The sequence below is a fragment of the Electrona antarctica genome (assembly GCF_951216825.1).
Source record: "Electrona antarctica genome assembly, chromosome: 13".
Classification (NCBI taxonomy): domain Eukaryota; kingdom Metazoa; phylum Chordata; class Actinopteri; order Myctophiformes; family Myctophidae; genus Electrona; species Electrona antarctica.
Genome location: NC_136794.1, coordinates 48,046,980 through 48,067,712, shown reverse-complemented (window position 1 = coordinate 48,067,712; position 20,733 = coordinate 48,046,980). Strand labels below are relative to the sequence as shown.

The 20,733-nt window shown below is 43.9% G+C and overlaps 3 protein-coding genes across 8 annotated transcripts in view; 2 read left to right on the top strand and 1 right to left on the bottom strand.

Moving 5' to 3' along the window:
- The first annotated feature begins 1,489 nt into the window (after window positions 1–1,489).
- Window positions 1,490–15,062, top strand: poglut2 (protein O-glucosyltransferase 2). 2 transcript variants are annotated; one of them, XM_079519322.1, is made up of 11 exons: window positions 1,491–2,134; window positions 4,750–4,955; window positions 5,353–5,558; window positions 6,940–7,017; window positions 7,371–7,543; window positions 7,893–8,130; window positions 10,812–11,021; window positions 12,366–12,455; window positions 14,264–14,296; window positions 14,399–14,470; window positions 14,888–15,062. In XM_079519322.1, the coding sequence occupies exons 1-11, from the start codon at window positions 1,887–1,889 to the stop codon at window positions 14,903–14,905; spliced, it is 1,572 nt and encodes a 523-aa protein (XP_079375448.1). In that variant the 5' UTR covers window positions 1,491–1,886; the 3' UTR covers window positions 14,906–15,062. The 2 variants fall into 2 exon arrangements, with proteins under 2 accessions (XP_079375449.1, XP_079375448.1); XM_079519323.1 differs by lacking the exon at window positions 14,264–14,296 and having other exon boundaries at window positions 1,490–2,134; window positions 14,366–14,470.
- A 945-nt stretch (window positions 15,063–16,007) lies between these two features.
- Window positions 16,008–19,351, bottom strand: tex30 (testis expressed 30). Of its 2 annotated transcripts, XM_079518411.1 has the most exons (5): window positions 19,266–19,351; window positions 18,309–18,569; window positions 17,616–17,667; window positions 17,281–17,513; window positions 16,008–16,346 (listed from the first exon to the last, which is right to left on the bottom strand). In XM_079518411.1, exons 1-5 carry the CDS (start codon window positions 19,335–19,337, stop codon window positions 16,185–16,187), a joined length of 780 nt encoding a protein of 259 aa, XP_079374537.1. In that variant the 5' UTR covers window positions 19,338–19,351; the 3' UTR covers window positions 16,008–16,184. The 2 variants fall into 2 exon arrangements, with proteins under 2 accessions (XP_079374537.1, XP_079374538.1); XM_079518412.1 differs by lacking the exon at window positions 17,616–17,667 and having other exon boundaries at window positions 17,281–17,509.
- A 155-nt stretch (window positions 19,352–19,506) lies between these two features.
- rmp64 (ribonuclease MRP subunit p64) overlaps window positions 19,507–20,733 on the top strand; it is a 201,185-nt gene continuing 199,958 nt past the window's right edge. For 2 of the 4 annotated variants that reach the window (XR_013791447.1, XM_079519324.1), the window contains exon 1: window positions 19,510–19,676. Coding sequence is in view for 2 of the 4 variants with exons in the window: in XM_079519324.1 (XP_079375450.1) it covers window positions 19,571–19,676 (106 nt within the window). In the remaining 2 variants the exon portion in view is untranslated. Of the gene's footprint in view, window positions 19,677–20,733 lie in introns of all 4 variants that reach the window. The other 2 variants (XM_079519325.1, XR_013791448.1) reach the window with 2 other exon arrangements.

The following is a 20,733-nucleotide window of genomic DNA, read 5'->3' as shown; positions in this document are numbered from 1 at the left end:
TTAGGGAAATATTTATTGATACTTATACACTTGTTTGCATGTGTGTGGTCAACGTGTGATGTGCACATTTTTATTTTTTTAACAAATGGAGAAAGAAAAGCTCACGGTGACCAGAAGAGTGTCCACCTAAAGAAAAGCTCACGGTGACCAGAAGAGTGTCCACCTAAAGAAAAGCTCACGGTGACCAGAAGAGTGTCCACCTAAAGAAAAGCTCACGGTGACCAGAAGAGTGTCCACCTAAAGAAAAGCTCACGGTGACCATTTATTTCCCCAAAAATGTACACACGTATAAAGAATATAAATGCTTGAATATGCATTGGAAAATGGACTGAAATATGGTTAAGTGTACATGATTTGAGCTTGAACATTTAACATTTAAGGCATAATTTAAGTGCTAAAAAAAAAATAGGTCGGTCAATAGACAATACGTTGAAGGTTAAATGTAGGTCTGATAATGATGTGCATGTTCAAATCATATACTTTATACTTGTTTCTGACCATTTTTTAAAAACTTTGTTTCACTCTTCCTGTATCCAAGCTTACTATTTTGTCAATCTACCGTGATATTTTATTTATTTCTTTGTTGCTGTCAGAAAGCTATCATCCTCACAATTCAATTCAAATGGCTTTATTGGCATGAGGAAATATACGTTTATATTGCCAAAGTGGAACAATACAATCAAAATATAATTTGAAAGTCAGAATCTCCAATAAATCTCAAATAAATCAATTTCTATGTTTACGGTTCCGAGATCTCTCTCTGTGTGTGTGTGTGTGTGTGTGTGTGTGTGTGTCTGTGTGTGTGTGTGTCTGACTGACTGACTGACTGACTGACTGAGACTGACTGACTGACTGACTGACTGACTGTGAGAGAGAAAGTGTGTGTGACTGACTGTGAGAGAAAGTGTGTGTGACTGACTGAGAGAGAAAGTGTGTGTGACTGACAGAGAGAAAGTGTGTGTGTGTGACAGAGAAAGTGTGTGTGACTGTGAGGGAGAAAGTGTGTGAGAGAGAAAGTGTGTGTGACTGTGAGGGAGAAAGTGTGTGTGTGTGTGTGTGTGTGTGTGACAGAGAGAAAGTGTGTGTGACTGAGGGAGAACGTGTGTGAGAGAGAAAGTGTGTGTGTGTGTGTGTGTGTGTGTGGTGTGTGTGTGTGACTGTGAGAGAGAAAGTGTGTGTGACTGTGAGGGAGAAAGTGTGTGTGTGTGTGAGAGAGAAAGTGTGTGTGTGAGAGAGAATAGAGAGAGAGGCTGGTTATAGAGGCTGGAGGAGCCTTTGCTTTGAAAAGCACTGACCGGATGCTGTTATTCGTGCAGATTTGACTCTGCTTTGCTTGGCTGGTCGGTGGGGGGCGGGGCGGCCAATGGGAACAGAACACTACACTATACACCCAGCATGCATCTGCCCCCCCCGCCCCCCCCCCCCCCCCCCTCCCAGGAGGAGGAGGAGAGAGAGTTGATCACTCACTCTGTCTGTCTGTCTGCACGTGAATGATATAACAGTTCCTAAAACAATGCATTAGAAAATCTAGGACTTTTAGGTAATAACGTCGTAAATAAATGGATACAACAGCAGCTCAGCGGCACGTCTCTGTGAAGCAGACAAGAAAAGACACATTGTTGTATCGAAATCCACCGGCCTCTTTAATCTAGTCTAGGAGGGGCGAGGGTTCCATTCTAAAAAAAAAAAAAGAAACAACCACCAGATGCTTCTTCTTCTTGATCTCCTTCTTCTCCCCTCCTATTGCCTATTCCTTCCATCGGAATGATCGATCATCATCACCACCTCGACATGATGGCAAGTTTAAGGATTGAATAAATCCAACTTGACAGTTGACACACAGTCACACATCATCATCATTATCATCATCAGCGACGCTGCAAACCATGTTACATAAAGTATTTTCGTGGCTGCTGCTGCTGCTGCTGGGACTCGAACCGCCTGGACTTTGTCTGGTTCTGGTTCTTGGCGCCACCGGCGACTCGCCCTCCTCGGACCCTCCGGCGGCGCCCTCGGACCCGGCGCCGCAGAGTGCAGCGGCCGGTGGTCTGGTGTGGGGACCCGGACTGGAGGCGAACATTGTCCTGCCCGCCCGGTTCTTCTTCATTCAGGCGCTGGACAGTTCGGGGAGAAAGTGAGTAGGACACTATAGAGAGATCAAGGGCCTAGTATATTATATATTATATAGTAGTATAGGCCTATACTGAGTATTACTTCCACCACTGCCAAGTACAGTATAGTCTACAGTATATAGGCTACTGTATATAGGCCAGTGCTTCCCCAACTTTTTCATGTCAAGGACCCCCAAATTGACACTAATTATCCCGCGGACCCCCCATTTGAAAAGACATGCCAGGGACCCCCATAAGAGAAGTTTTTACGGCTCTAGCAGTGATTCTCAACCCGTTGAATTTCAAGGACCCCCAGTTTGACATGGATTATTCTACGGACCCCCATTTAATGGCATTTCTATCTCTGGGATGGGACCCCGATTTATATTGTAAAATCAATGTTATTTTAACTCGGAGAGTGTACAAATGGGAGTGTACATTTGTACACTCTCTGAGTTACAGACCCATAAGGGTCCATTTGGTTCCAAACTATCATTTAGCTGGGTCCCCCCTGGAACTCCCTCAGGTACCCCTGGGGGTCCCCGGACCCCACTTTGGGAACCTCTGATATAGGCTATTCTACTTGGCAATGTTGGTCTGTTGAAAGAATGTGTTACTTGAAGGTATTGGCATCAAAATGTAATTTAAGTACCAAAAGTAAAAAGTACAAAAACATGTTTGGCAATAGCTGCAGCAAGCACACAATAGCGATAGCCTATGAATAATAAAATAAGGCTAAAGTTCTTAATGTAATTTCTTGTAATATAATAATTTGTATCTGTAACGTAACTATAGTAGCCTACTTGTACTTTTAGTGGAGTAACTGTACAATATTTTCCTCTGAGAAGTATAGTGGACTTATAGCCTGTACTTAAGTAGGCTACTGTACTGTACCGTACCGTACTGTACTGTACTGGGGTGTTATAATCCTGTTACTTTAACCCTGGGTGGACGCATGAGTCAGACCGTTATGTTAGTGGACCAAAACCTTTTTATTGTCAAGGACCGCACTTGTGTATTTGGCTACGGCCCTCATACAAATAGCTGATGTATATTAACTAAGTGGTTAAGTAGCCTTGCCGAGCCATGAGGCCCATAGGGCAGGAGCCTATCTCCTGTTTCTGTAGAGTGAGGCAGCTTGATGTACAAGTACACCCCCTGGACATGACGCTAGTATGTCACAGGGACTTACCCCCAATACAACCCTTGATGCTGAGTTTCAAGCAGGGAGGCACTGGGTCCCATTTTAGAGTCTTTGGTATGACCCGGCCGGGGATTGAACCCCGACCTCCCAGTCTCAGGGCGGACACTCTAACCACAAGGCCACTGAGCTAGTTAAACTGTATTATAAAGTAATTTTGCTGGGGAACCCCCTCTTTTATTTCCCTCATGGCCACATTTGTCCTGTTCCCCAGGCCAGCGTGAAGATAATATCTCCCCTTATCTGGTCCTCTAGGTCTGCCCTGTGGCCTGGCCCTGTTCCTGGCTGGGTGTCCTTATCTGGTCCTATAGGCCTGGCCTGTTCCTGGCTGGGTGTGCCTAGTGGGAAAATCAACTAACATTTTATTCCCCAAAACAATTTCCTGATTTGTTTTAATTGGAACTCCGACTCGGTTCCGCTTCGTTCATGTTCTTTGGTACATACATTGTCCATTTGTTTGTTCTTTGGTACATACATTGTCCATTTGTTTGTTCTTTGGTACATACATTGTCCATTTGTTTGCGTGTAGGCCAGTTAAGTGCAATGTAATGCCGGGAGCGTCGTAAATACACCGAGGTGTAAGATTGCAGAAAGCTGAACCATCTGCTGCCGTCACAGGCTAGACATGAAAGGGCGTCTTTCGAGGACATCTTTTCACATGAACAACTGCCCTGGGGCCAGATGTTGGGGCCCAGTCAACGTGTCAACTTACAGCAGTCTGGGTGTCCTGTTTACACTGTTTAGTCATATTCTTGTCACTCCCAAAGATGCGTATGATAAGGTTCCAGTCATGCTTGTGCAAGCACAGGCAGGACATATTACGTTTCGACCGGTATTGGTCTTTCTCAAGTACTTGACTTGATTTTGTGAATAAAAACACCTGGTAGCATTACAAAGTGAGTTGTGAGCCCTTTATTTTTGTTCATGATATCTGTTAAGTTTAACAGTTTGGCTCAGCACCAAAGTTCGGAGGATGTGTGGCTGTTCTATCTTATTCTGAATCTCTGTCAGATGCACACAGGACGGGGGTTGGTCCAGACAGAGAATCAAAGTCAAAGTCGTACGATTTGTCACACACGTTACCGCAGTGAAATTTGTTCTCCGCATTTGACCCATCTCTTGGAGCGGTGAGCCGCAGCCAAGGATCGGTGAGCTGCAGCCAAGGAGCGGTGAGCTGCAGCCAAGGAGCGGTGAGCTGCAGCCGTGCTGTGCTCGGGAATCATTTGATTAGTAGATTTGACCCCCCAATCCAACCCTTTGATGCTGAGTGCCAAGCAGGGAGACATTGGGTCCCATTTTTACAGTCTTTGGTATGACCCGGCCGGGGATCGAACCCCGACCTCCACAGTTTCAGGGCGGACACTCTAACCACAAGGCCACTGAGCTGGTGGGCTGATGATTCAACATTTTCTTCCCCCCTGCCTTTATTCGCAACAGTTTGACGAGGTCGCCCGGCGAGAAGACGTTCGAGGTGAAGATCGTGTCTCCGTCGGAGCAGTTCACCAGGATCTGGGTGCAGGTTCTGGACCGCGGGGACGGGTCCTTCCTGGTGCGCTACCGGATGTACGCCAGCTACGACCACCTGCACATCCACGTTCTGCTCGACGAGCAACACGTCCACACGTCTCCGTTCATCGTCGAAGGTAAAGGTGGCATCGTTCGTTCACACCAGTGTTGTTTTTGGCAGCATTTTGGTTTTAGTCATAGTCAGTCTCTTCAAGCCGATCTACAAGCTCACAACTTGTCGCACTGCGACGCGTTGTGAGCTTGTAGATCGGCTATTTTCTATTGTTTCTATTGTTTTAGCCAGAAAAGATCACTTACAGCACCTTTTAACACGCACGCACGCACGCACACACAATTTTTCACACACAAAGCCCTAAATGTACAGAATATAGGCCACCGAGTGGGGCGCTACGAGCTTGTAGGTCTGCTATTTTTGAAAAATGCTTTCATGAAAATCTTTGAATATATATTCTTTCAGAAGACTTTTTCTATTTCGACGTCAGGCCAAAATGGGTTAATGTCCTGTGTCTCCAGGCCCGGTCTACCACGAGGGCTGTGACTGCCCCCAGGCCAGCGGCTCTGTGTGGCAGCAGGACATGCACTGCCCCTCGTCCTACCCCCAGATAGAGCACGACCTGGCCCTCTTCCCCCGGGTGGACCTGGAGCGCAACCACCAGGAGATCACCCAGCGCTTTGGACAGAGGCAGAGCCTGTGTCACTACACCATCAAAGACAACAAGGTAAAAGAAAATCTGATATCTGATGTGAGGGGAAACCCCTTTACTTGTATGTTTTGTGGTAAAAGCTTTGCTCTCATTCTCACACACACACACACACACACACACACACACACACACACACACACACACACACACACACACACACACACACACACACACACACACACACACACACACACACACACACACACACACACACACACACACACACACACACACACACACACACACACACACACACACACACACACACACACCCCCCAGAGCAGTCATAGCTCTAAACACTGACACTTGAACCCTGACACTTGACACTTTATGGACTAAAGGGACTTACTGTGCAATATGTCTTAAATGTCAAATGTAAATGTATTTTATATAGAGTATTATGTCTTTTGTTTTAAATGCACTTGAGCTGGATTGCAAATCAGTTTCGTTGTCTTGTACAATGACAATAAAGATATTCTGATTCTGACACACGCACGCACGCACGCACGCACGCACGCACGCACGCACGCACGCACGCACGCACGCACGCACGCACGCACGCACACGAGCGCAGCCGTGATGGCAGAGAGAGACATTCCTCCTGGTTTTCCCGGCGTGCAGCATCATGTATTCAGTTCCTATAATGCTACAGTAGTAACTAGTAGGGCCCATAAAACAAACACAAAGCCGAGCAGAGCCCTGCCTGGAGGGGCTTATCTTTGTGCAACAAGACATCCAGGTGTCCAGACCTTCCCAATAACACCACCCTGACCTGGACTTCCATTCCAGGTCCTTGTAACGGCGACCATTCCCACGCCTGAGGGCGTCTAGTCATTCATAATGATTGATGATTGTGTCTGTGGTTTCAAGTGGGTTCCATGTCAAGTGGTATACCGGTATGTCTGGTTTGTGAAGATTCTTTTTTTGGACGGAGGGTAGATAAAAATAATGCAAATTCTTTTTGCAAATCGAAATGCCTTTTTTTTCTTGGATTTCCGGTGGTGAGGTGACCACCGCTTCGGTGGTGAGGTGACCACCGCTTCGGTGGTGAGGTGACCACCGCTCCGGTGGTGAGGTGACCACCGGAGCTGAAATAACGTTGAGCGGTGGTGAGTAAAAACACAAAGGGCTGGAGCGGTGGCGGTGGTTTGCTCTTCACCGCGGCTCAGTGACGTCATGTTGTAGTTCGGTGGTCACCTCACCACCGAAAATCCAGACTATGAATGAGCCTTAAGTCACACAGATATTCATTACTTTTATCATGTTATTTATGATTGTCTGCATCTGGCATACAGTGGCTTCCTATGCTATGAGGCCAGTTAAGTACCATTATCCCATTCATGATTTTGATATCATGTAATAATCAAATGACTGCTATATGCGTGTCGTTTTACAGGTGTACATCCAGACGATGGGAGAGCATGTAGGTTTCAGGATCTTTATGGATGCATTTCTTCTGTCACTCACCAGAAAGGTAATAGTGCCTTGTTGTATAATGGAATTTGCAAAAGTTACAATATGTGTAGCATTGAAGTTGACTACAAACAATTAGGCATTCGATCTTAGCCTCAGTTATGCGGCACAGAATTGCTGTCTAACTAAAGGCAGCATGTATTGTGTAGTAGTGCATGTATTGTGCTTTACTGACAGAACCTGTCTTTTTATATGACAAAATGACCGACCTGTCTGATAGTGATTTTCATGTCATGAAAAAAAGATAGTCGACGAACATTTTTCATCATAATTTTAGTCGACGAATTAGCACTAATGTCGCGCATGTCACTATAAACCGGGCTTAACTCCTCCCCTGCTATTGTGTGTGTCCAGGTTCGGCTGCCTGACCTCGAGTTCTTCGTCAACCTGGGCGACTGGCCGCTGGAGAAGAGGAAGGACCCCGAGAAGCTCCACGCCATCTTCTCCTGGTGTGGCTCCAATGACACCCGGGACATCGTCATGCCCACCTATGACCTCACCGAGTCTGTCCTGGAGACCATGGGCAGGTAAAAACCCATTTTGGGCGGGAACCCCTTTTGGTGTTTTAAACATTATGTTATAATTTAGCTATTGAAAAATAGCAGATCTACAAACTCATAGCGCGTCGACGAATTTTTTTTTGTCTTAGTTTTAGTCGAGGAAATCAACACTGATGGGTAGTAGTTAGAGATGTCCCGATACTGGATCGGTATCGGGAAAAGTATCGGATCGGCCCTTATTTGTCATATCGGTATCGGTGAATATGCCAGTCTAACCACCGATCCGACACAGGGGTAAGGGGTTGACACTATGGCAGGTAAATACAATGTTGGGACATACAGTATCTCTGCCTCTCTGTCTCCCCCTGCTGGGCAGAGTGAGTCTGGACATGATGTCGGTGCAGGCCAACACGGGCCCGCCCTGGGAGGAGAAGAACGCCACGGCCTTCTGGAGGGGGCGGGACAGCCGCAAGGAGCGCCTGGAGATGGTGAAGCTGTCGCGCTCGCACCCCGCCGCGCTGGACGCCGCCTTCACAAACTTCTTCTTCTTCAAGCACGACGAGAGCCTCTACGGGCCGCTGGTCAAACACATCTCCTTCTTCGACTTCTTCAAGGTGAGCCCCTGGCGTTCCAGGGCTCTGCTCTGACCGCACAGTGGTGTAAAGTAACTTAACGCTTTGTGTGCCCTTTCAACATTTTCAAAATAGTGACCCAGGGTGCCCAATGTTTTTTTTTTTTTTTTTAAGACGTCCACAGACGTCCTGGGCACCACATAGCGGTAATTCCCAGGACATCTGTGGACGTCTTGGGCACAATGCATTTACGCTAAAGTACTGTACAAGTACTGTACTGTACTGTGCAATTGTTTTTTTCTTTTATTTATTTGTTTAATTTCTTTCTCTTTTTTTTTACTGGCGTATTTCCAATTATCATTACTTTTACTTCTACTTCACTACATCTCAGAGGAAAATATTGTACTTTTTACTCGACTACAATTATTTGAAAACGTTATAGTTCCTAGTTACTTATTTCTAGGGTTACCACATTGAGGTATTGATACTTTTACTCAAGTAAAAAAAGAGTACTTCTTCCACCACTGACTAATAGCCTCTTTTAGATCTATGGTTTTGGATTAGATTAGATTAGCATTTGAACCACTTAAACCCTCTAAGTAAGTAAGTAACTAAGTAAGTCCAAGAGGCTTATTTTCGGTCAAGACAAGTCAAGTCACCTTTATTTACATAGCACATTTAAAAACAACAGAAGTTGACCCAAAGTGCTTTCCATATAAAAAGTTACATCATAAGGACCTCATAAAATACAAAAAATAAAATAAACGTGCTATTTTTTTTAAATCGTGAAAATGTGGCACAAATCTTTGAATATATATTCTTTCAGAGCCAAAGTCTTTAGTTCAAATCTTTGCTTCTGAGGGGTTCCTGGAACAACATATTTTCAGATGGGAGTTGGCGGCCAAATACATATTTTTGGGGGTCCATGACATGAAAATGTTTGAGAATGACTTTTTATACAGAAAACTGTCAGGATTTAGAAGACATCGTAGAATCGTTCCCAGGTCAAAATGGGTTAAGGTATCTGGACACTTCATCTGCCCTGCCCTGTTCCTTCACAATGTATAGGGTAGCTTGCTGTTGAGAGCAGGCTAGCTTAATACTGCCATCTACTGGACTTTACTAGAAGTAGAGTAGAGCGCCCCTCAAAAATAAAATAAATTGACAAATAGGAGCAAACAAAGATTTGCTACTATCCTCTCAATCACCCAAGGAGCTTAAACAAACTAAACCTTCACAACAGAGAAACAAAAGACCAGAACAAACAACATAAACACACTAAACCTTCACAACAGAGAAACAAAAGACCATAACAAACAACATAAACACACTAAACCTTCACAACAGAGAAACAAAAGACCAGAACAAACAACATAAACACACTAAACCTTCACAACAGAGAAACAAAAGACCATAACAAACAACATAAACACACTAAACCTTCACAACAGAGAAACAAAAGACCATAACAAACAACATAAACACACTAAACCTTCACAACAGAGAAACAAAAGACCATAACAAACAAAACTCTCAAACAAAAATCTCCAACAATACTCAAATTGAACTCTTTCAGCCCATTTTCTAAATGTAAATCTGCTATTATATGCGTAATGATTACTTTTACTTTTGGTACATTAAGTCAATTTTGTAATACTTCTGAGTACTTTTACTCAAGTAAGAAAATGTGAGTACTTGTTGCCACTAAGGCATTCACTTCTAGTCATTTTTACTAGTTGATTAGTTACCTAGTTTACTAGTCGACTAGTTGTTTAACTACCTATTATGTAAACAAAATAAATATAAAATAAAACTTTTTTTTTTTGGAAATAAATATTTGTACATTTAAAAACTGTGTACATTGGTGACTATAACTATAATCTACCTGATCTTGAGGCCTACAAAATCTTTTTCTTAGCAACTAGTCAACTAGTACCAACAAGGTCGACTAGTGGATTTACTAGTCGACTAGTTGCTTACAGCCCTGGTTAACCCATTTAGACCTGAGGTCGATTCTACAAATGTCTTCGAAATCCTGACAGTTTCTCAAAGACCCCATGTTTCTGTCAGTCGTTCCCAAACGTTTTCATGTCAAGAACCCCCAAAAATATATGTAATCGGCCGCCGACCCCCCATCTGAAAATATGTTGTTCCAGCAACCCCCCAGAAGCAAAGATTTGAGTTAAAATGTTCACTCTGTAATAATATATATTCAAAGATTGCAGGCACATTTTCATGATTAAAACAACATAGCAGACCTACAAGTTCATAGCGTGGCACTCTGTGCCGCGCTATGAACTTGTAGATCTGCTATTTTTCAATAGCTAAAGCATAAAATAATGCTTAACCCATTCTGACCTGAGATCAGATTCTAAAAATGTCTTCTACATCCTGACAGTTTTCTGAAAAAGCTATGTTTCTATGTCAGTCGTTCTTCGATTTTTCAAAAATAGCAGACCTACAAGCTCGTAGCGCGCCATTCGGTGGCGCGCTATGAGCTTGTAGATCTGCTATTTTTCAATAGCTAAAGCATAACATAATGCCACGGCCCTCCAGAAGGCCGTGGCGTTCTTCTCCTCCCAGGGCGGGCCCGTGTTGGCCTGCACCGACATCATGTCCAGACTCACACCAAAAGGGGTTCCCGCCCAGAATGGCTTAAGTTACACGAAGAAATAACCCTGTAGTCTCAGACACCATTCTGCTGTCCCACCTCCTTCCCTCAGTACAAGTACCAGATCAACGTGGACGGCACCGTGGCGGCGTACAGGCTTCCGTACCTGCTGGCGGGAGACAGCGTGGTTCTGAAGCAGGACTCGGGCTACTATGAACACTTCTACAGGCAGCTGAGGCCCTGGGAACACTACATCCCTGTTAAAGCAGATCTCACAGACCTGCTGGAAGTTATCCAGTGGGCCCGGGACCACGATGAAGAGGTGATGATGGTGATGATGAGCACATCCTGACGAAAAGCTTGACAAACATACAGTGGAACCCTATTTGTTCTACTAGCTCAACCCATTTAGGCCTGACGTCGAAATTTTAAAAAAAGTGCCGCATTTTCACGACTTTTCAAAAATAGCAGAGCTACAAGCTCGTAGCGCTATGAGCTTGTAGATCTGCTATTTTTCAATAGCTAATGTATAACGTAATGCTTAGTTAAAACACCAAAAGGTGTTCCCGCCCAAAATGGGTTAAGCATTATGGGTCATGTTTCTCTGATTCTATTGATGAAAGCATAATAGCATGTTAAAATGTTGTGCCGGTGATATATTTTGTATTTTATTTTTTTATTATCTGATTGCTTAAGAAATGTGTTCATTAAATGTCTTTGTTTTTGTCAAAACAAAACCAACAACTGATGATACTATTTTATCAATACATTTAAAATTATTCACCCAAAAAAATGACTTATTTCCGCTCCATGAAGCCTTGGATTCATGTCGCATTCATGAGCCAATAATTTGATGACCGGTGGAGATAAGGCCGCCTTATCCCTAAACTTCTTTCCCTTTTAAAAAATTTAAATAAATAAAAAATGTAAAATTGTTCAACTAGCCGATCTACATCGACACGTTGTGAGCTCGTAGATTTGAACTATTCAAAACTATTTTTTTCAAACTAGTTAAAAAAAGGCAAAGAAGTTTAGAGATAAAGCACTGGCGAAAATAGAACTGGCTCAAGAGTCTCCTACTGAGTCTCACTGGTCTCAAAGAGACTCAAGAGTCTCCTACTGAGTCTCAAAGAGACTCAATAGTCTCCTACTGAGTCTCAAAGAGACTCAAGAGTCTCCTACTGAGTCTCATATTGACCAATGACCCGGTCATCAAATTATTGGCACAGGAATGCCACGGAAAACAATTGATAGAAAATACGTTTTTTTTACTCCTTATGTATTGAAACTGACATTTTAATCCATTTTGACCTGAGATCAGATTCCAAAAAAGTCTTCTACTGAAAAAGCTATGTTTCTATGTCAGTGGTTCTTCGATTTTTCAAAAATAGCAGACCTACAAGCTCGTAGCGCGCCACTCGGTGGCGCGCTATGAGCTTGTAGATCTGCTATTTTTCAATAGCTAAAGTATAACATAATGCTAACACCAAAAGGGGTTCCCGCCCAAAATGGGATAATTGGGATCACTTCATGATAATGATAATGTAATGACTCTTATTCTGGACCCAGGCCCAGATTACAACATTGTGAACTAGTTGTGAACTTGTGTTTAGGTTCTGTAACGGTGGACAACTTGCACTGCTATGGTTTTCTCTCTCTCTTTCAGGCAAGGAAAATTGCTTTGGCTGGTCAAAAGTTTGCCCGCGACAACCTCTTGGGAGATAGCATATTCTGTTACTACCACAAGCTGTTTGAGGTAACATCTCTTAACCCATTTTGGAGTTCTAAGCATTATGTTATACTTTAGCTATTGAAAAATAGCAGATCTACAAGCTCATAGCGCGGCACCGAGTGCCGCGCTACGAGCTTGTAGGTCTGCTATTTTTGAAAAATCGCACACATGTGGCGCAAATCTTTGAATATATTATTATTTCAGAGCTTTTAGCTCAAATCTTGGAACAACATATTTTCATATGGTGGTCGAAGGCCAATTAGCCTACAAATAATATTGTGCACCAAATATTGTGCACCACTGACATAGAAACACAGGTATTTCAGAAAACTGTCAGAACTTTGACGTCAGGCCTAAATGGGTTAACCCATTAAGACCTGGGGCCGATTCTACAAATGTCTTCTAAATCCTATAACAGTGTTCTGAAAAACATATGTGGTTCTCAAAACGTTTTCATGTCAAGCACCCCAAAATAATGATGTATTTGGGCCGCCGACCAAATATCTTTTTCCAGGGAACCCCAGAAGCTAGAGTTAGAAATGTTCGCTTAAAAAAATATGTTCAAAGATTTGCACAAATAAAATAAAAAAATAGCAGATCTAAAAGCTCACAGTGTGGCACGGAGTAACCATAGCCGAAAAGGCCTTTAGGATGGTGAGCAAAGTATTCAATGTACAACGTGTCTCATTTCATCTTCAGTATCAAGATGGCCTGGGCTATGTACAGCAATAATGGTGCTGATGATGTTGCCATATGCGATGATGATATTGGACCCCATATGCCACCACAAGACTTTTCTGTGTTTAACACAACAAATTCTGAAAGTGCAGAGACAAAGTAGACTGTCAGCATTCTATTTGCCCTGCTTTTTTTTAGAGAGATGGGGCTCGATTTTCGTCACCGCTAAACCCCTTAAAGTTATCCCTTCTTTGCCTTTTTTTATTATTTTGCAAAAACATTTTTGAATAGTTAAAATGTCCAGTCTACAAACTCACAACGTGTCAATGTAGATTGGCTAGTTGAACTATTCAAAAATGTTTTTCAAAATAGTAAAAAAAGGCAAAGACGTTTAGGGATAAGGGGTTTAGCGGTGAGGAAAATGGAGCCCATAGACTCTCTGACCTGCATTACATGACGATTACAGTAGAAGTAGATGTAATGGATAATTAAGGAGGTAAAAAGTAATGGATTACAGCTTTAATGTCAATATACTGTACTATGTCTCTTAACCCTTAGGGTCCCTTTTCACATCGATCTACAAGCCCACAGTGCACCGCAACATGTTTTTGGGCTTGTAGATCGTCTAGCTTCTGCGAATACATTTTGTGTAGAGGGGGGAAAAGGAGTACTAGAGCCTTGGGGGAGCCAGTATATAGGGTTTAAGTCAGGGGTGCCCAGACCTTTTTGACTTGAGCGCTACTTTCCAAATGACCAGCGCAACAAGATCTACCCACCAAAAAATAGGATCTCATTGCTGAAAATGGTTTAAAGAACATGACAAACACACTTGGAATGGGAAATATATAGGGGGGGGAATGGAAATAGTTTTTGTTTTTGTATGTAACTTTCTAATGCTACGGATATTTGTGCTCAACACTTATTGAAAACAAAGTATTCTGTTGTGGGTTAACAGGCCATTTTTTATGTCAATCAATCAAGTCACCTTAATTCAAGTGTCAGATGCCAAATTATATATATTTTTATTTATATGTTTTAGGGCCATGTCATCATGTGGTCTACCTGCACAACCTTTGTGATCTACTGGTAGATCGCCATCTACCTTTTGGGCACCCCTGGTTTAAGTGGTTAATGTCTCATGTGTGTGTGTTCAGGAGTATGCCAGCCTCCAGGTCACAGAGCCTAAGGTTAATGTCGTGTGTGTGTGTGTGTGTGTGTGTGTGTGTGTGTGTGTGTGTGTGTGTGTGTGTGTTCAGGAGTATGCCAGCCTCCAGGCCACAGAGCCTAAGGTCCGGGAGGGCATGGAGCTCATAGAACAGCCTGCTGACGACCTGTTCCCGTGTTTCTGCGAGAGGACCGAGGTAAGGAGTAGCACAGCGTCACTGTACTGTATGTCTCTCTGGATATATTTTAAAACAAAACAGCCATCATGAGATTAGTATAAAAATATACTGTGTATATTATCACATTGAAGCATAAAGAAACACTGATGGGGCAACTTCATGGAATAAAACTGTTAGTCCGTCAAGCCTCTGAATTAGCCAACCTTATTGATGAAAATCTATATCAGTTTGACTGAGTGACTCCTCAGAAGTCTAGCCAGGAAACAAAAATCTCTTTTGTTATATGAAAATAGCTTAATGTACATCGTAGAAATCACATAAGAATAGTGATTGATTGTATCTTTTCGATAAGTTATGTGAATATTCAAAAGCTGAATACCAACCGATACGTTTATTTCAGTTCTCATAAAAATCTACCTCTTCTTTATTTTGCAGGCCAAGGATGAGCTCTGATCCTCTATTAAAACAGTTCCTCATTGTTTTAATTGTTTTACATCTGATGTATTATACAATTGTGAAAGTATGAATTGTGGGCATGTCCAAGTCTCATGAATATTGTATAAATATTACTTTACCCATTTTTTAATAAAATATTTTTTCAGTGTTTGTATTTTAACGGTGGTCCTGATGCTGTCCTTTTGTCACCCATGCATGATGCATCAGTGGTTCTCAATATGGGGTCCAGGGACCACCAGGGGTTGCAGGGGGTCCCCAGATAAATTGACAGTTACGAACCAAATGGACCCTTACGGTCTGTAACTACCGAGTGCAAAATGGAACCAAATGGACACTTACGGGTCTGTAACTCAAAGAACACTATCACAGGATATGTAACACATGATCATCAGCTAGTATTTTCACACAAAAACACATGATTGCACCATCCAATGACATGACATATTGGTGGTTTAAGGCAGGGGTTCTCAACCCGTGGGTCGCGACCCCTCGGGGGGGTCGCCAAATTATTTTAGGGGGTCCCCAAATTTAAAAAAAATATATATTTTCACGATTTTTCAAAAATAGACCTACAAGCTCGTGGCGCGCTATGAGCTTGTAGATCTGCTATTTTTCAATAGCTAAATTATAACAATGCTTAAAACACCAAAAGGGGTTCCCGCCCAAAATGGTTTAAGGTTATTGTAGCAGTCAATTTATATTGGGGGTCGGGAGGGGGCGGGGCAGGGGTCCCGAGACATTGCCAAAGCATTTCCGGGGGTCCCCGGCCAAAAACGTTGAGAACCCCTGGTTTAAGGCAGTGTTTCTCAAACTTTTTTGTCCCAGGGCACACTTTTCATAGCCTAAAAATCTCAGGGCACACCGAGATACACGGTGTATAGGCCTATCTATATACATATGTGTGTGTATGTATATATATATATACACACACACACACACACACAGTGTTGGGAAAGTTCATTTATTTTACGAACTAGTTCAGTTCTTAGTTCATCATTCAATATTTTGAACTAAAGTTCATGGTTCCAAAAAATGAACTATTTGTTATTTTTCGTTCTTTTTTGAATTATTATTAAGGTATAAAGTAAAGCAACAGTAATAATGTTGATAACTTGGTGTACTTTATTATAAAATGTACCAGACTATTCTTTCCACAGGCAAATAATGTCTGAGTACAGTATATGAATTAATGAAAAAATCAAAAGCTTAAAAAAAGATATACTGTATATCACACAATATACAACGGTATAAACAGCTACAAGACATTCATGTACAACTAGGATGTGTGCTTCACGATCCAGGAGACGACTCGCCAGTTCACTTCATCCATCACACATTCCTCTGTCCTCCCCTTCACCGTGAGGTCATGACTGCCTCCTTCTAGCCAACACACCTCCACTGCAGCCTTCATGTCCTTCAGCACGCCATCGAAGAGGACCTGGAGGAGAGGAGAGGGCAGGGACATGTTAGAGAGGTCAACACACCTCCGCTGCAGCCTCCATGTCCTTCAGCATGCCATCGAAGAGGACCTGGAGGAGAGGGCAGGGACGTGTTAGAGAGCCTTCATGTCCTCCAGCATGCCATCGAAGAGGACCTGGAGGAGAGGGCAGGGACGTGTTAGTGTTAGAGAGCCCATGACTGCCTCCTTCTAGCCAACACACCTCCTTCATGTCCTCCAGCATGCCATCAAAGAGGACCTGGAGGAGAGGGCAGGGACGTGTAACGGCCGGGCTCCACCGGGCGCGTCAGCGTCGCGTCTCCGTCACCGTCAGGGAATGTTCCCTTTTTAATCAATGAAGGGTGGCTCCACTGCCCGCGTTGACGGAGACGCGACGCGTGCATTAAAATTGAACCGGTGCGTTTTTTGACGCGACGCAGACGCAACGCAACGCGTCCGGTGGAGCCCTGGCGTTAGAGGACCTGGAGGAGAGGAGAGGGCAGGGACGTGTTAGAGGACCTGGAGGAGAGGGCAGGGACGTGTTGGTGTGACGCAGTGTTAAGAGAGGCGGGGGCTGAAATACCGTAAGAGGGCACTTTTAGACAAAAATAGCAGATCTACAAGCTCTCAACGCGACACGTTGAGAGCTTGTAGATCAGCTATTTTCCGGGCGCAACCCATCACTCTTCTTTAGCTTGTGGAGATGCAGTGGAACGACATGGATTTCTAAACAAATTTGTTCAACGCAAAATGCTGCGTTTAAGTTCAGGAGACTTTGGGGGGGGGGGGGGGAAGCAATTCTTCTGAATGCTGCCATGGAAAGGAGAGGAGGGCCTTTGCATTTCTTTCACCGTAGTAAATGCTGCATTCATGGTCTGGAAAGGGCAGTTGTTTTAATAAAATGTAGATTTTTAGCTCTCCGCTCTCTCAGTACCCTGTTGCACATGTTGTCCTGGGCGCCGGACACAAACAGAACAGGCATCTGTGGAGGCAGCTCCCGGAGCTCCTCGCTCCGCTGCCGATGGCTGTGTGTCCACTCTATGCTGCGTGTCTGTCCCGGGGGGTGCAGGGGGAAGGACAGACAGACCACCCCCGCTACAGAGTCCGCTGTCTCCTCGTTCAACTGTCTGGCCAGAGCAACAGCAGCACGAGAACCCATGGACCTGCCTAGAGTGGCACAGAGATGGACAGTACAGTAGTACAGTAGCTATTAAATAATGCACAAGTTGTGTTCACACACACACACACATCCTTTTAATTAATGCTTACCTCCGAGGAAGATGTGGTTTATGGTGAATTCATCATGCGATTTCAGGTATTCCTGGAAAGTGGAAAAGTTATTCATTGCATTTAATCGATGCACGCAACACAAGTCTATGAATTTATCTAAATAATAATAATAGCTCAGATGTATATAGCGCTTTTCTAAGTACCGAAAGCGCTTTACATAAAACAGTAGGAACAACTTTAATTCAAGAAGCAAAAACAAAAAGGCAAGTAAAATGTCAGTGCTTGGTTAAAAACATGAAATCTATTAAAGTTTAATCTGCAACACGATTTATACAATATGTAGTCTCTCAGCTAAGGGGTCCTTGGCTTGAAAAAAAACGTTGCATTAGATGTCATTTGAACAGTTACATACTGAACATATTTTCCTACTTTGCAAGAAGATGCCTACCCACCCAGGCAGCGCGGTACGCCTTCACCCTGTAACCCAGGTAAGAAGATGCCTACCCACCCAGGCAGCGCGGTACGCCTTCACCCTGTAACCCAGGTAAGAAGATGCCTACCCACCCAGGCAGCGCGGTACGCCTTCACCCTGTAACCCAGGTAAGAAGATGCCTACCCACCCAGGCAGCGCGGTACGCCTTCACCCTGTAACCCAGGTAAGAAGATGCCTACCCACCCAGGCAGCGCGGTACGCCTTCACCCTGTAACCCAGGTAAGAAGATGCCTACCCACCCAGGCAGCGCGGTACGCTTTCACCCTGTAACCCAGGTTCGGCCCCTTGCAGGTGAACCGCAGACAGACTTTTCCATGGTAGGCCAAATAGTGTGCCAGAGACACTAGATGTGTGAAGTTCATGTCTCCTCCGGCGCCGTGCGTGAGGATGACTCCCGCCACGTAGTTCCAGTGCTGCACGTCGCGATCTGGTACCATGGTGGTAGGGCGGCACAGTGCTGCCTCCAGCTGTTCGCTCCCAAACGGAACCATTACTTTGACCTGGAGAGAAGGTAACATGAAGAGAATATGTGCCAACAACGAATAGGCCTACTGGACAACAACCTAAAAAGGTTTAAAAGCTAGAAACTAAAAGGTAGTATAGAGACTGAGAGATAGGCTATTTTTGAATAGCTTAAGATTTAGTATACATTAAATTAAAACAGGATAGGCTATAAGAGGTTAAATAACTGATAATCTTTCTGGGGACCCCCTTGGCTTGAGTCCCCTCCTCAAGGACCCCGTAACGGCCGGGCTCCACCGGGCGCGTCAGCGTCGCGTCTCCGTCACCGTCAGGGAATGTTCCCTTTTTAATCAATGAAGGGTGGCTCCACTGCCCGCGTTGACGGAGACGCGACGCGTGCATTAAAATTGAACCGGTGCGTTTTTTGACGCGACGCAGACGCAACGCAACGCGTCCGGTGGAGCCCTGGCGTAAGGGTCCATTTGGTTACATTTTCTACACTCAAGAGTTATAGAGTCCTAGAAAATTGTAGAAGTTAGAGAACCAGTGTCATTATTCTAAAGAAAACAGTGGAGACTGACATTCACTAATTGGGTCTTTATATATTATGATTAAAATATCAAAAAATAACATTATAATGGCGTGTAAAAATAGAAAATCTCAAATTGGACATGGATACATTTGATGCGCCCTTTATAGTTTGTGAATGCAAAGCAAGCATGCTTCATGTTTACCTCCTGAAACTTCCAGCTGAAAACGCTCTCCATATTCTTCTCTGTTCTGTGTTCTATAAATCTCAAAAACATTCGTGTTCGTGACGTCGGCATTTATCTGACTGTGATTAGCCTCGGTGGACTGTGATAGGCTTTCCGAGTTCGTGACGTTTACATTATACGCCACTGTGATAGGCTGTGTCGTGACGTCGGCCTTTATCTGACTGTGATAGGCTTTCTGAGTTCGTGACGTTTACATTATACGCCACTGTGATAGGCTGTGCCTGTGTGAGTGAGTTCCGTGAGAAGAACAGCATGGCAGCCTGATGTCTTCTATGATGGCAGCAGAACCAGAACCCTGGAATAAAGTCAACGTTCCGTTTCCTGGCGCCGTTTCATCAGTCAGGATAAAACACATCACTGATGATACAGGTTAGTTAGGAGGATGTAATGATCACTGCGGTGTTGTGTTGTTGTCCTGCTGCTGCACACTGCCCGAAGTTACTCTAGTCTGCTCAACGTGGGGTCCGGGGACCCCCAGGGGTACTTGAGGGAGTTCCAGGGGGGACCCACCAGCTAAATTATAATTTGGAACCAAATGGACCCTTATGGGTCTGTAACTCAGAGAGTAAAGGGTCCGTTTGGTTCCATTTGTACACTCTCAGAGTTAAATTAGCATTGCTTTTACAATATAAATTGGGGGTCCCAGAGATAGAAATGCTATTGGGGGTCCGTAGACTAATGCATGTCAAACTGGGGGTACTTGAAATTAAAGGGGTTGAGAATCACTGCTAGAGCCGTAAAAAAAAACCTTCTCTTATGGTGGTCCCTGGCATATGTTTTCAAATGGGGGTCTGTGTGGGCTAATTAGTGTCAATTTGGGGGTCCTCGACATAAAGTTTTGGGAACCACTGGCTTACATGCATTACCCACATGGGACTGTTTCCACAGGATCATACACATAGACATATATACATAGACGCCTCATTTGCCGCTGCAGTTCATTGGAGCGACGTGTATCCCAATGAAGGCGGAAGTGCAGTGCTGAAGGCTTTTTTTTTTTTTTAACAAATCTTTATAACAGTCATGACAATATACATTACAAAACAAGACAAACAAACAAACACAAACAACAAAGTTATTAACAATACAACATCAGAGCCAGGGGGGATTAGATTACTAACAGAAAACATTAAAAGAGTGAACACAAAGCAACAGTTCTCCGCAGCTTTCTTATTTAGAAGTGCTGAAGGCATTTGCTGAAAGCGACTGCGTCGCTGCCCGAGTGACGTCACTCATGTGAATCCTCCATGTCTCTCCCTGTCACTCAAGTGACTACTGGCCAATCACAGCGCGTCTTTTCCGGGACTTATGTTACGCACGCGGAAGCTTGACAAGCTTCCGCTTTGCTTCCGCTATTCTTCGCAAGGAATGTCGGGAAAATAGTGCCTTCAATTTTGACACACGCCTCAGAGCCGGAAGGGGCGTC

Coding starts and splice junctions, on each gene's coding strand:
- poglut2 (XM_079519323.1), top strand. CDS start 1,887: ATGTTACATAAAGTATTTTCGTGGCTGCTGCTGCTGCTGCTGGGACTC. Junction 4,956..5,352: donor GTCTCCGTTCATCGTCGAAG/GTAAAGGTGGCA, acceptor CTGTGTCTCCAG/GCCCGGTCTACCACGAGGGC. Junction 8,131..10,811: donor CCTTCTTCGACTTCTTCAAG/GTGAGCCCCTGG, acceptor TCCTTCCCTCAG/TACAAGTACCAGATCAACGT.
- tex30 (XM_079518411.1), bottom strand. CDS start 19,337: ATGTTTTTGAGATTTATAGAACACAGAACAGAGAAGAATATGGAGAGC. Junction 17,668..18,308: donor AAGCGTACCGCGCTGCCTGG/GTGGGTAGGCAT, acceptor TCCACTTTCCAG/GAATACCTGAAATCGCATGA. Junction 17,514..17,615: donor AAACCACATCTTCCTCGGAG/GTAAGCATTAAT, acceptor GTGCCACTCTAG/GCAGGTCCATGGGTTCTCGT.